We start from the raw sequence: 14,420 nt of genomic DNA on the forward strand, positions 1-14,420 counted from the left end.
GGGGCGCTGGTGAGGATGAGAAGTAGAGGTGCAGCGCTGGAGATAAAAAGAAAAGAAATAGATGTTTCTAGATGGTTTGGGTCGAACCGGTTCGATTCGGTTCGATTCGACCCAAATCTTTGATTTTCAATTGGTTTTCGGCTTTTTCAATCGGTTTTCGATTCGATTTCTCACAGTGTTCGCAATAAAATATTAAAATAAATTTCCAAGCTGTCGGTTTATTAAATTTAATTGGAAAATCTTTGAAAATAAAAATTCGGGTTGTTTCACAAAATAATAATTTTATAATTTTTATTAATGAAAATTAAAAATATTTTTAACACTAAATGTGTAGTTAAATATATTCAAATTTTTAAATGGATAATTATAATTGGATTTGATACTAATTTGGGTATTAAAAATAAATTTCTAGCCGAAACGGAATTGGATATTTAATTTACAATTGAATTCAAGTTCGGCTTCTTAATTTTAGGTGGATACCTTACCCGTTCGGATCGATCCAGGTGGCATACCCACTGACTTGAATGACATGTATTTGGCATACCCACTGACTTGAATGACATGTATCATGCTGCAAAGAGACGGCGTCGTCCAATGGTTTATCATCGTCGTTTCCACTCGTCATCATCAAAAACCCAAAACCATAAACCTCACTGGACTTTGGAAGCAGAGGCTTGTATCAAATGAATTAGAAACCCAAACATTTTCCTCTTCAAATCCTGCGGTGGAAAGTGACAGAACGAACATAAAGAAATTATTTTCCTTTCCTTTCTTTTCCATTCCCGTTCTTTTCATAACATGATATAAAGCAGAAGGAAATGGAATCCCTCACTTCTAAACCTCCTCTTAATTCCATTGGGTTTCCAAAACCCTTTGTTGGCAACTTTCCATACTCTCTCTTATCCCAAAACACTCAAATGCGCCTTTAAAACTAGAAAATTAAGCTCTCAAAATGGCTCAATTCCATTCGTAAACCGTAAAACATTCACAATTACTGCTTTTGCTAACTCGGTTTTGGCGTCTCCTAACTCAGAAGAAGAAGACCCCGAGTCGGCTAAGCTATTCGAGGTATTATGTTTATTAATCTTTTTTTTTTTTTTTCGTTTTTTAGTTCTTAAGAGTGTGAAGATGAATTTCTTTTCTTTTTTATAGAAATTGAAACAGAAAGAGAGACAAAGAGTCAATGAATTGGAAGAGTTAGAGAGGAAGGCAGATGTGCAATTGGAGAGGCAGCTTGTAATGGCATCGAATTGGAGCAGGGCATTGTTGACTATGCGTGGAAAGTTGAAAGGAACAGAGTGGGATCCTGAAAACTCTCATAGAATTGATTTTAGTCAGTTTTGGAGGCTTCTTAATTCAAATAATGTTCAGTTTATGGAGTACTCGAATTATGGGCAGACAGTATCAGGTATGCATTTGGTTGTTATGCTGTTTGTATATTAATTTGACGATATTACTTCTTATAATTGGTCGAATAGTATAGATACACGTGGGTTTCAATTTTGGATAGAAGAACTGCATACAAATTGATATACAGCTTACAAATTGATACTTTGTCCAACTAAAATTCCTCGGATATGAAATTATGGAATTGGTTCGGAGAGATTGCCCCCCCCCCCCCCCTCCTCCTCTCTCTCTCTCTCTCTTTTTGTTTTTAGATAAGAAAAGAATTTCTATTTTCAAAATCAGTCCTTTACTCAATATTTCTAATGCTTTAGCTGTTTGAAGTCAATTATATCCTTTTTTGGCTCAGCCTTAGGAGTGGAGTAATCATTTAGTTACTGTTTAGTTAGGATCGTTACTACTTTTTTTGTTATGTATAGTTCAATTGCATCTTTAAAGTCGGTTGTTATTGTTACTGGAGCAAGCCATTGGTCCGTACTTCACTTGGCTTAACCACTGAAAAGTACATTGTTGTTTTTTTTTTATTTACTAATTGTTCTCTATGCTGGCAAATGTTGTAAAACTTACATAATTTTGTTTCATTGTCATCTTTTGCTGAAAGATTCTGGTCTATTTCTGCAGTGATTCTGCCATATTACAAGGATGGTAAAATGGAGGGAGCAAAAGGAAATTCTAAGAAGGAAATTATATTTCGGCGCCATGTGGTTGACCGCATGCCAATTGATGGTTGGAATGATGTTTGGCAAAAGTTACATCAGCAAATAGTAAATGTAGATGTCCTTAATGTGGATACGGTTCCTGCAGAAGTGTACAGTACTGTTGCAACTGCAGTCATTTGGTCTATGCGACTTGCTTTATCTGTTGCATTGTATATCTGGATTGATAATATGATGAGACCAATTTATGCAAGGTTAATACCTTGTGATATGGGAAAGCCCAGCCAAACAATTCAGCAACCACTCAAACGCCGTGCACTTGGTTCACTTGGCAAGAGTCGGTAAGTTGAATGTTGATTGCCTGGGGAATTGCTGTTGGATGCTTTTACTATTTAAATGGCTGATGTCCTCTCTTTCTCTCTGTTTATCTAACTTTGGAATGAGAAACATTATGCTTAGTAGTTGATTGATTCTTTTAGACAGAAGACGAGCTCACATTTTTCAACTACAGAGGAGACGTCAAAAAATTATAGAGGTGTTAAGAGTTGCCAATTTTCATAGAACATTGGACTCTACTTGTACTTTTAATTAGGAATGTTATCCACTGATCATATTTTTTTTTTACTTTGTTGCACTCCATAAGGGTCATACTTGCTTCTTGTCAAATCCAATGTATTTGTTTCTACATTTATTTTCTTCTTTCTTAGTCTCTCTCCCCCGGCCCAAGAAAAATGCGTAAGGCTAATTCTGTTTTTGTATAACTGATTCCAAGTTGATTGTGTTCCATTTGCCTTCTTACAAGTTACATTCTAATCTCCATTGACTTTTAGACTTGTGCTATGTTTGGCAAACAGTAATGCAATCTAATGATGATTACATCGCATCAATTTCTTTATAACATTAAAAAGAAATTCCTGCAATGTGATTACTATTACCTTGCATTACGGCTTACCAAACATAACCTTAGTAGTTCAGTATATCCAATTTTAATTGATTTTGAACTTTTGACCAGTTATATATAGTGTTTTGGTATTCAAAATTGTTAGATGTTGCAATCGGATAGTAACTACCACTGATGATTTTTTCCATCGACAATAGTTGGAGTATTTTTACAATCACAAACATCAATGCTAATTTTGGACTGCCTTTCCACCAGGGCAAAGTTTATATCAGCAGAAGAAAGTACTGGTGTTACGTTTGATGATTTTGCTGGCCAGGAATATATAAAAAGGGAACTACAGGAGATTGTACGAATTTTGAAGAATGATGAAGAGTTTAAAGACAAGGGTATCTATTGTCCAAAAGGTGTGCTTCTTCATGGGCCTCCTGGAACTGGTAAAACTTTGCTAGCTAAAGCTATTGCTGGGGAAGCAGGACTGCCTTTTTTTGCAGCAAATGGCACAGATTTTGTAGAGGTGAGGACTAATTTTCCTTTGGAAGATCCAATAAAGAAAAATGATTACAAATAATAGTGGAAGATTAGTTGCTTCCAAAACTTTATTCAATGAACTTCATTGAAAATTCAGTTGCTCTCATTTAAATAATATGAAGGCCATTTTTGAATATCAATAGATAAAGAAGAGTTTAAAAGAAAGATTTTCTCTTATTTCTTCCTTGATTTATGTGTTTAACATCAACCTTATACACACACACACAAGTCTAACTCTAAATAGGAAAATACAGAAAAAGGAAACTACAATGATCCTCCTAAATAAGCTATACAATATATTTCCTGATTATACAACTCAACACTCTCCCTCAAGTTGGTCCATAGATGTTGCACATGACCAACTTGCAATCAATTATGAAATTGTTTGCTGTTAAGTTTGAGGTAGGGGCTGCACGATCATGGCAATATGTTCTGTTGACGCCTAAGGCACAAGCACAACCAAAAATGCCTTGTTAATTCGTAAATTAGTACAAGCATGAGTCCCCAACCTTACTAATTGAACTGCTTTTTTATTAAGCTTCTTTTGTCTTCTTTTTTATGTTAACTGGTTATTTTAGTCTTTTCAGTTCATGATAATTAGAATGCTTGCTTTAGGTGCCACATGGCTATCTTGCTGATTTTCACTGTAATTAAACGATTTTCTTCATCTCTGCTGACTCATGAATTATTCAGAATACCTAGAACTTGAAGAAACCTGCCTAACTTAAAAGGTGACTTTCTAGATGTTTGTAGGTGTGGCGGCATCTCGTGTGAAGGATCTTTTTGCCAGTGCCAGATCTTTTGCTCCTTCCATCATCTTTATTGATGAAATTGATGCTATTGGCAGCAAGGGGGGACCTGACATTGGCGGGGTAAGATATGTGTTTGCTTCTATCTATTAAGTTCTAGTGCAGGAAATTAAACAGTGCAAAATTGTAAATATTATGGCAATTACAAAGGTGTGTTATTCGAAAGGAGCTCTGATTCATATAAAGTCATTATGGATTTCATTGGAACAAGAAGAAATAGCATAGCAAAATGCAGTCCAAAGTGGCACCATTCTAGACAGTTTCGTTGTTTAAAGTTGCATTGCTTGGTTAGTTCTTGTTTGAATCTATTAATTGCATTGCATGCTGTGACAACAATTATGTGACCAAAAGAAAATGTAGTTTGTGAATTTTAATCTTTGATCTTCATGTAGGGTATATTATCTTTGATTTATTTAATTCTTTTGTTGTGTGGAATATGAAATGTTGATGGAGGAGCATAGTAGTTAACCTCTTGGCAACCTTATTATATGCTGGCAACTTCATATGAACTGGGAAATTCATTTTGTAGCAGTTCCTCAGTGATGATGACAACACTGCATGCAAGTGATAACTAAGGAAAAATTAGAGAGGGTCTGAGAGGAGGATTGTGCAATCTTAGAAGGTTAGATGTTGCTTGAAAAGTGATGAAAAGGAACACAGCTGCGCTCACACTAGAGAATATAATGCCATAGGTAGTAGACTAAAGCAATGGTGACTCAAGGTGGACACAGTAATGCATGTGTGGGGCAATATTTAGAGAGAGAGTTTGAAATCACTGATGACAAAATATACTGCAAATTAAAGGTATAACAGATGCTTACATGGAGAAGGGAGTGACAACTGCCTAAAAAAATAGGAAATAGTGCCATGTGTAAATTTAGATAGGGATTAATGGAGATGTGCCATGTTCTAAGAAAAAATGGTTAACATTTAATTAATGTAGCAAGAGAGATGAACCAAGGATGAATTTTCCATAATGACACCAATTCAAGCCCATTGAAACATTGTCTAACTATAAAATTAGTTCTGGTATCCCATTAGTTATTAAAAAGATCCATTTATTATTCATGTTTTATTTTATTTGGATTTCCAAATGATTGACATTATTTTGTTGGATGAGTATTATTTTTAGCTTTACATATACAACTTTAGATAAATTTTTAGCCATCAAAAATTGGTGATGCTGGATGGTAAGCTACTTTACTTGCATGGACATATGATAGTAGGCATGGCCGGTTCAAAATTTTTAAAATGTTGAACCTGAACCGGCCCTTGAACCACCGGTTCAGGTCTAGTTCCACTCTGGACCGGTTCTAGTGCTGTTCCAATGAACTGACAGTTCCGATTACGGTTTCTAGCAATATATGTTTTTTTTTTTTTTTTTTTTTTTTTTTAACAGATTAGTTCTAATGTTACATCTTTCTTTCATAAATATTAATATGAGTTTAAAAAATATTGATAAATTTTATTTTAAATAAATTTTGGAATGCTCATACTCATATAAGAATAAAGTTAATTCATTTACAAAATAATCAAATAAATTATCATTTTATTTTGTTTAAATATTATTAATTAAATAAATTATAAGAAAATTTTAAAAAATGCTTCAAAAGAATGTAATTTTAAACTTAGTAAACAATTAAAAGGGTAAAAAAAAAAGTTAAAAATAATATAATTTTAGACTAAATATTTCTCTCTTTTTTACCATTTTACTTTAGATTTTTAACTTTTAAAGTGAAGTATATTTAAAAAAAAAAAAATCTTAAGTAAAGTATATCATATAGAAATATTATTGAGACTTTTAGAGAAGTATAAAATAGGCTAAGTGATTATCATTTTGAAAATAAAAATAGAAAATTTTCGGTTCGAATCGGACCGAAACACCAAGTAATCGCTGGTTCTGGGCCGGTTTAGGTTCATATTTTACCATTCACATGAACCTTAACCAGCCCTTGAACCGCCGGTTTTGGTTTGAAATTTTGAACCACCGGTTTTGATCCAGTTCCAGTTCGTCTACAGTACGGTTCGGTTCCGGTTAGAACTAAACGGGTGGCCATGCCTACATGATAGTTAAGTTTATGCATGGAATATTATTTTTAAATACGGACCAACTATGAAAATTTAGTTGCTATAGAGCTTGAAGATGTGATTTATTGTATAGGGTGGTGCTGAGAGGGAGCAAGGCCTTCTTCAGATACTGACTGAGATGGATGGATTTAAAGAATTTACATCTCAGGTATGCTCCATCATATTTTGGTGCATTGAGGGGATTGGATTTTTTAATCAACTGCTAACCTTTGGCTTGTCAGGTGTTAATTATAGGTGCAACCAATAGACTTGACATTCTTGATCCTGCCCTCTTGAGAAAGGGTCGTTTTGACAAGATTATAAGAGTTGGTTTGCCATCTAAGGATGGTAGACTAGCAATATTAAAGGTATTTTTTTAAATGTAGCTGGTATTCAAAAATTCTAGTTCAACTTTACATTATAATCATCATTGAGATTTAACTTCTGCAGGTGCATGCTAGAAATAAATTTTTCCGTTCAGAGGAGGAAAAGCTAGCTTTACTGCAGGAAATTGCAGAGATGACAGAAGATTTTACCGGAGCTGAGCTGCAGAATATACTGTATTTACTGACTGATCAATAACCCCCTTTGATTTTCATTTGTACAAAGTGGCTAATGTTTCCTGAATTGATTATAGGAATGAAGCTGGAATTTTAACAGCCAGGAAGGATTTAGATTACATTGGACGAGAAGAACTTCTAGAGGCTTTGAAGAGGGTTAGTGCTGCCTTACCTTCCTCCCTGTATCTGTGGCACAATTTTTTTTTCTTTTATGTGAAAATTAAAACCTTTTTTACAGTATGATTGTTTTCTCAATGCATTTAATACTTGATTATGCAGCAAAAAGGAACTTTTGAAACGGGCCAGGAAGATAGTACTGATATTCCAGAGGAATTGAAATTAAGATTGGCTTACCGAGAAGCAGCTGTTGCTGTCCTTGCGTGCTATTTTCCTGATCCCTACCACCCCTTCACAGAGGTCACTGAAAGGATACATTTGAATGCTTTGATGCTCTATTGTTTGGTTAAGTGTTGAAGTACATGCCACTCACTTGTTTAAATGTGTATTCTGCAGACAGACATAAATTCTATACATAGCCAGCCAAATATGCGCTATGCAGAAATTGCGGGCAGAGTTTTCGCAAGGAAATCAGATTACGTGAATGCTGTAGTGCGTGCATGTGCCCGTAAGTTAAATAAATCTTATTCTTACAACATAAATTTGTTATGGATTGAGAAGAATTTGTGTTGCATTTGATACATAATTTATCAATGAATTACTTAGGTTTATATACGAGAAATTTCTAGGCTATTTAGGACTATAAATCATTAACTAATTAGGAATACTAATTTTCCTTAACATTCCTCCTCAAGTTGGAGCATAGAATATAATCAACATGAGCCCCATGCAAAGCTTTTGCGAAAATATCAGCCAACTGGTAGCCAATTTTAGCGTAACCTGTGGTGATAAATTTTTCTTGAATATTGTCACAAGCAAAGTGACAATTGCAATCATGAAATACTGGGTTAGCAGCAATATGAAGGTGCAACTTGATTATCACACCATACTTTAGTAGGTACTGAAGACTTAAGACCAACTTCATTCAACAGTCAATGCACCCATGATAGAGCAAGGAATGGGAACAGAATTTCCAAACAGAGATTTCAGAAAAATAACAGAAAAACAAATAGAATGAGAACTTGAATGGATTTCTTTTGATTGATAACTCAAGGATGAAAAATAGGCCAGTAATATCTCTGGATTAAAAAATCAAATGAAGGAAATAGCACGAAAGATGAAATAAACTTGACTAGCAATAATCAAGCAGGAACTGAAGTTTCTTTACAGATATCACAATCTGCCAAAAATATAAATATTCCCAAAAGATGTCTCACAACAAAATCCTCATGATGTTTATAGCACTGGTATCACCATTGTTGTAATAACAATGCCACCTGGAGCTCTCTCATTGCTTGAATCTCTGTGCATAAACCTCATACGCTTCTCCTTGTCTGCTGTCACAAATTTGGGCCTTATTGAATAAACTTTGAAAGGCTTGGTAGTGGTAATTGGCTGCTCATTCCTATTACATACACAGATTGTGCCATGGCTCTATACTTTGATTCTGCACTGGACCAAGAAAGCACATTTTGTTTCTTACTTCTCCATGAAACCAAATTTCCTCCAACAAAAGCACAATATCCAGTTGTAGATCTTCTATCAATTTTAGAACCTACTCAATCTGCATCTGAATGAATACTCAATTTTAAAATGTTCATGATTTGAATATAACAAACCTTGTCCTGGAGCTCCGTTTAAATAGCACAAGATCTATTCTAGAGCTGTCCAATGATTTACAACACGCTGAATATGCAATATCCGGACGAGTCACTGTAAGATAGTTTAATTTACCAACCAGTCTTCTATACTTCTTAGGATCTTTAAAACAATTCACCATCCTCTTTTATGAGTTGTATATTGGGTGCTATGGGTTCACTGACTTAAGATCTAATTTTCCTGTTTCTATCAACAAGTCAAGAACATATTTTCTTTGGGACAAAAGAATATCTTTCTTGCACCTTATTATTTCAATACCCAAGAAATACTTCAACAAACCCAAATCTTTTGTCTGAAATTGGGAGTGAAGAAAGGATTTTAGGGATGCTATGCCTGTATTGTCACTATCAGTAATAACAATATCATCAACATATACTACTAAGAATTATGCCATTCTTAGAATTCCTATAGAATATTGAATGATCACATTTACTTTTCTGCATTCCAAATACTTAAACCGCTTTACTAAATCTACCTCAAAGCACGAGGACTCTGTTTTAACCCATAAATGATTTGCGAAGATGACAAACTTTCGCATACTCCCCTTGAGCAACAATCCTAGGTGGTTGCTCCATATAAACTTCCTCATGCAAATCACCTTGCAGAAAAGCATTCTTGATGTCAAGTTGATACGAAGGCCAGTTACAAGTTTCTGCTAGAGAGATAAAGATACGAATCGAAGCAATCTTTGGTAATGGAGAGGAAGTATCTGAATAATCCACACCATAAGTCTAAGCATACCTTTGGCTACAAGAAGAGAGTTGTAACGAGCTATAGAGCCATCGGGATTTAACCTTCACAACAAATACCCATTTACATCCAATAGTAGCTTTTCCAACAAGCAAAGTTATCAAATCCCAAGTACCATTGACATCCAAAGCCCCCATTTCTTCTTCCATAGCAGCTCGCCAACCAGGATATGATAATGCTTCATGAATAGTTTTAGGAAATGAAACAGAATCTAAAGACAATAAAGAGCTAGAAGAAGAATAAGAAATGTGGTCATACAAAACAAAAGAACAAATAGGATAGGTACACTTACATTTACCTTTTCTAAGAACAATAGGAAGATCAATGCTGGGATCAAGAGGATTCGGAATGGTAGGAGCTGGATCCGGTGATGAAGAGTCTGGCGTCAGGCATGAGTCGAGAGCCTCTAACCTACGAGAATAAACATGAATAATTGGAGGAGGTTAGTAGGTGCTGGTGCTAGTGTAGGTGCAGATGGAGATTTTGCAGAAGGATTGAGTGAAATAACAGGTTGAGATGCGGTATAGACCAGAAGATTCTCCTTCTCTTTTTGACTATCATACATAGGAGAGGAAGGAAAGAAAGGTGTAGACTCAAAGAAAGTGACATCAGCAAATACAAGATAACGATTAAGCGTTGAAGAAAAACACTTGTAACCCTTTTGAAGTCTAGAATATCCTAAAAAGACACATTTAAGGGATTTTGGATCAAGTTTGGTAATATGTGGACGAACATCACGAACAAAACAAGTACATCGAAAAATATGGGGATCAATAGGAAGCAGGAGTTTTGACAGTGTTAAGAACTAGTTGTAAATATAGTTCTGTTAGGAGTTAGATTCCTAATAGGTTCATAGTATCCTGTATATGTATATATATGTGTCCCTATTGATGAAAATATAACAACAATATTTTCCACGTTGAATTACATGGTATTAGAGCCTGGGGCTGTTAAGTTTTCTTTTTTTTTTCTCTGCTCTTTTGTGTTGAAACTACAGGCAAAGTGTTTTTTTGGTGACTGTCAGTCTAGGTCACCCACTTAGGTTAGTGTTTTTGTCTCACCGTCACCCAAGGAAGAAGAGCAGGCCGCCGATCAACTCTCCCTCCCAATCCGGTCATCGGAATCCTCGCGAGTGGGCTTCATGCGCCACTCATATTTTTTTCGCTATTCTTCACGCGCCAGTGCGTGTGGGCACGTCCGGCCATCTCCTGTCACCGGCTCTCAGTTTCTGGCTTCGATTCTGCCAGTACAGTGCAACCCAGTGTTTGCATCGACCCTCTTCGACTTTTGTGGTGTTTTTCATGTTGCAACTTTGCTGCCGCTTTGCTGGGTACAGTCTGAATTTGTGAATTTATATTCTGCTGCTGCCTATTTGCTATTCTTCTATCAAGTTACCAAGAATCGTAGTTTTCCTTTGCTGTGCTACATTTGTTTTTGAGCGTTTAGTCACAAATCATGACGACTACTCTATCGGAGATTTTCGAATAGAAACTTGTCATCACTGATGTGGTGTAGTTACGGAAGAAAATAACAGAACACAAACTTACTGGCTCCAATTTTCTGGCATGGAGTAAAATAGTTCGTATATATTTTCGTAGTTTGGATAAGGATGACCACTTGACCAATGATCCACATGAAGGAGATGTTAGGAAATCTGGCTTAGAGAGGATGCTCTGTTATTTTTACAGCTTTGGAATTTGATTGACAATGAGGTAATTGGTTTAATTAATCATTGTGAGTTTGTTAAGGAGTTGATGGATTATCTTGAATTTTTGTACTCGGGAAAAGGTAATCGATCTCGTATGTATGAGGTCTACAAAGGATTTTATCGGGCCGACCAGCAAGATAAGCCCCTCACAGCTTATTTCATGGAATTTAAGAAGATTTACGAGGAACTTAATGTTTTATTGCCTTTTAGCCCCGATGTTAAGGTTCAACAGACTCAGTGAGAACAAATGGCTGTAATGAGTTTTCTTGCAGGTCTTGCTCCGATTTTTGAAACTGCCAAATCACAGTTTCTTTCAGGCAATGACGTTACCACTCTTTAGGAGACTTTCGCTAGATTACTATGTACTAAAGGTTCTCATACCGCATCCCTTATGATAATAGCGCCCTTGTGAGTCGTAATCAGATAGTTACGCAGCCAAGAAACAGAGGAAGAGAAGGAAATAATTGTTGTAATGGAGCAATTTATCGGGAGGCGAGCATTCTTATTTACCTTTATTGCCATGAAAATGGTCACACTAAACGGTATTGTAAAAAACTGATAAATAAGCCGCCAAGGGCAATTATGGCCACTCAAGATTCTGCAGTTACTTCTTCTGTCAACACCATAACAATTTCTACTGCGGAGTATGCTGAGCTCTCTAGATACCATTCTTCTAAGTCTACTAATTTCTCAGTTGCTGCTGTTGCCAAATCAGGTACTCCTACTACATGTCTTATGTCTACCTCATCAGAGTGGGTCCTTGATTCTGGTTGCACAGATCATATGACTGGTAACCCTAGTCTCCTATCCTTAGTAAAAGAATCTGAACAATTTAATCGTCATGTTACTCTAGTTGATGAGTCCACATCTTCTGTCCAGTGTATTGGCACAGCCAATCCATCCCATCTCTTCCGTTGTCTTTTGTTTTTTGTTTGCCTCGTTTTTCGTTCAATATTACCTGTTAGCAAAATTACTCATCTACTAAATTGTTGTCTTAAATTTTATCAACATCTTATGTTGATACTCAAAATGGGGATGCAGAAAGAAAAAGTCGACATCTTTTTGAGGTTGCTAGGGCACTTCTATTTCGAATGAAAGACCCTAAACATTTTGGGCGGATGCTGTCTCTACTGCATGTTTTTTGATTAATCGCATGCCTTCTGTGCTTAATGGTGCAATTCCTTATAGTGTCTTGTTTTTGTTATGATTGTTATGATTAGCTGTTGTATTTAACTGTAATTAGCTGTCATTAGTGGTACTTAGCTGTGTTATGATTAGCTGTTGTTAGTTGTCATTAGTTGTACTTAGCCGTGTTATGATTAGCTGTTGTATTTAGCTGTAATTAGCTGTCATTAATTGTACATATGTAGTACTATTTATATCCTCAATTCTTGGGAATAATTAAGTTAATATTTCCTCTCATTCTTCTTCTTCATATGGTATCAGAGCCAAAGAAGGGCTGATTTTTGCTTCTGCACTTTCTGCCTCTGTATTTTCTGCATTCTCTGCACTTTCTGCCCCTGCACTTTCTGCTTCTATATTTTCTGCATTTCCTGCACTTTCTGCTTCTGCACTTTCTGCAAAGGGCTTGAATACATTCTTCTTCTTTTCTCTTTCTCTTTTCTAAGGGATTTCCAATTACCCTATTATTCTCTCTCTTCTATAGTAACTGTTCTGCTACTGAATATGGCTGAATCAGGTCTAATTAAGTCTCTTCTTCCTAATTCTACTAGTATTACTACTGTAAAACTTCAAGGCAGTAGCAATTACATTTCTTGGTTCAATTCTATTGAACTATGGTTCTTAGGCCAAGTATATGATGATCATCCTATTAAGAATGCTACTGATATCGTTGCAACCGATAGGACAGCATGGATTCGAATTGATGCTCAGTTGTGTAGCCTATTATGGCATACTCTTGATCCCAAATTACTTCCTCTTTTTCAGTCCTGTAAAACCTATTGTAAGGTCTGGACAAAAGCCAAAACATTGTTTACCAATGATATACAACGAATTTACAATGTTGTCTCTAATATTGTCCATTTGCAGCAAAATCAAATGGATATGGCTAGTTACATTGGGCAAGTTGAGACATTGAAAGATGAGTTTGTTTCCATTATGCCTTTCACAGAGAATATTGCTGAACAAGAAAAACAAAGAGACATGTTTTTTATGGTCTTGGCTCTAATCGGCCTTCGACCCGATCTTAGCTCTGTTCGAGATCAAATTTTGACTAGTTCCTTTGTTCTTACCTTAGAAGATATCTCTGCTCGACTTCTTCGTATTTCCACCACTTCAGCTGCACCTCCTAACATTGAAGCTTCTACTTTTGCCATCTAGAATAGTAATCAAAAATAGAAAGGTAATAGGTATAAGTATAAGGTTCACTGCACTTATTGTGATAAACCAGGACATACTCGTGAAACCTGTTGGAAATTACATGGTAAACCGTCTCAGAATCAATCTACTGGTACTAGACGACCTGCAGCTCATATGGTTCAGAGTAATGGAGCTGGAATTCTTCCTTTGCCTAGTACATCAAGCAACTGCATCACTCTGACAGGATTAGAATATGAAGAATATGCCCAATTCCAGGCAGCCAAACAACAAGCTCAACAACAGTCATCTAGTCTACAACACTCTAGCACTTTAGTTGCTTGTTTGTCTCAGTCCTCAATTGGTACTCCTTGGATACTTGATTCCGGCGCTTCTGATCACATTTCTGGTAATGAAACATTGTTCTCTACTCTCATTCCTACTCTAGACTCATCCACAGTCACCTTAGCTAATGGTTCAGAAACTATAGTTAAAGGCATTGAGACCGTTCAACTTATTCCATCAATAACTTTACAATCTGTCTTATACACCCCTGGCTGTCCTTATAATTTAATTTCCGTTAGCAAAATCACCGAACTGCTTGATTGCATTGTTTTTTATAGCTAACTATGGTGTTGTGCAGGATCGGCGTACGGGGAAAACGATTGGAATAGGATATAAGTCACATGGCTTGTACATATGCCCTCTGAAAGCCACTATTACATTAGCTTCTACTGCTTCCGCTAAGCTTCTACACAATCGTTTTGGTCATCCTAGTCTTCTTAAACTTAAACATTTAGTTCCTAGCTTATCTTCATTAAGTGTTTTGGAATGTGAATCTTGTCAACTTGGAAAACAATCTTGTGTTTTATTTCCTAAGATTGTCAATAATAAAGCTTTGGCTATGTTTGATATTGTTCATTCAGACATTTGGGGTCCTAGTCG

At 35.9% G+C, this 14,420-nt stretch overlaps 1 protein-coding gene and 1 pseudogene across 1 annotated transcript; both read left to right on the top strand.

Moving 5' to 3' along the window:
- The first annotated feature begins 615 nt into the window (after positions 1-615).
- LOC149492235 (putative inactive ATP-dependent zinc metalloprotease FTSHI 4, chloroplastic) lies at positions 616-7,621 on the top strand (annotated as a pseudogene).
- Positions 7,622-12,845: 5,224 nt separating this feature from the next.
- Positions 12,846-14,102, top strand: LOC149492236 (uncharacterized). Its single transcript, XM_089716790.1, is given in 1 exon segment — positions 12,846-14,102. A coding segment is annotated over 1 exon segment (1,257 nt).
- Positions 14,103-14,420: the final 318 nt, after the last annotated feature.

The sequence above is a fragment of the Jatropha curcas genome, unplaced genomic scaffold, assembly GCF_041381405.1.
Source record: "Jatropha curcas cultivar XTBG-Jc1 unplaced genomic scaffold, XTBG_Jcur_1.0 HiC_scaffold_46_pilon, whole genome shotgun sequence".
Lineage (NCBI taxonomy): Eukaryota > Viridiplantae > Streptophyta > Magnoliopsida > Malpighiales > Euphorbiaceae > Jatropha > Jatropha curcas.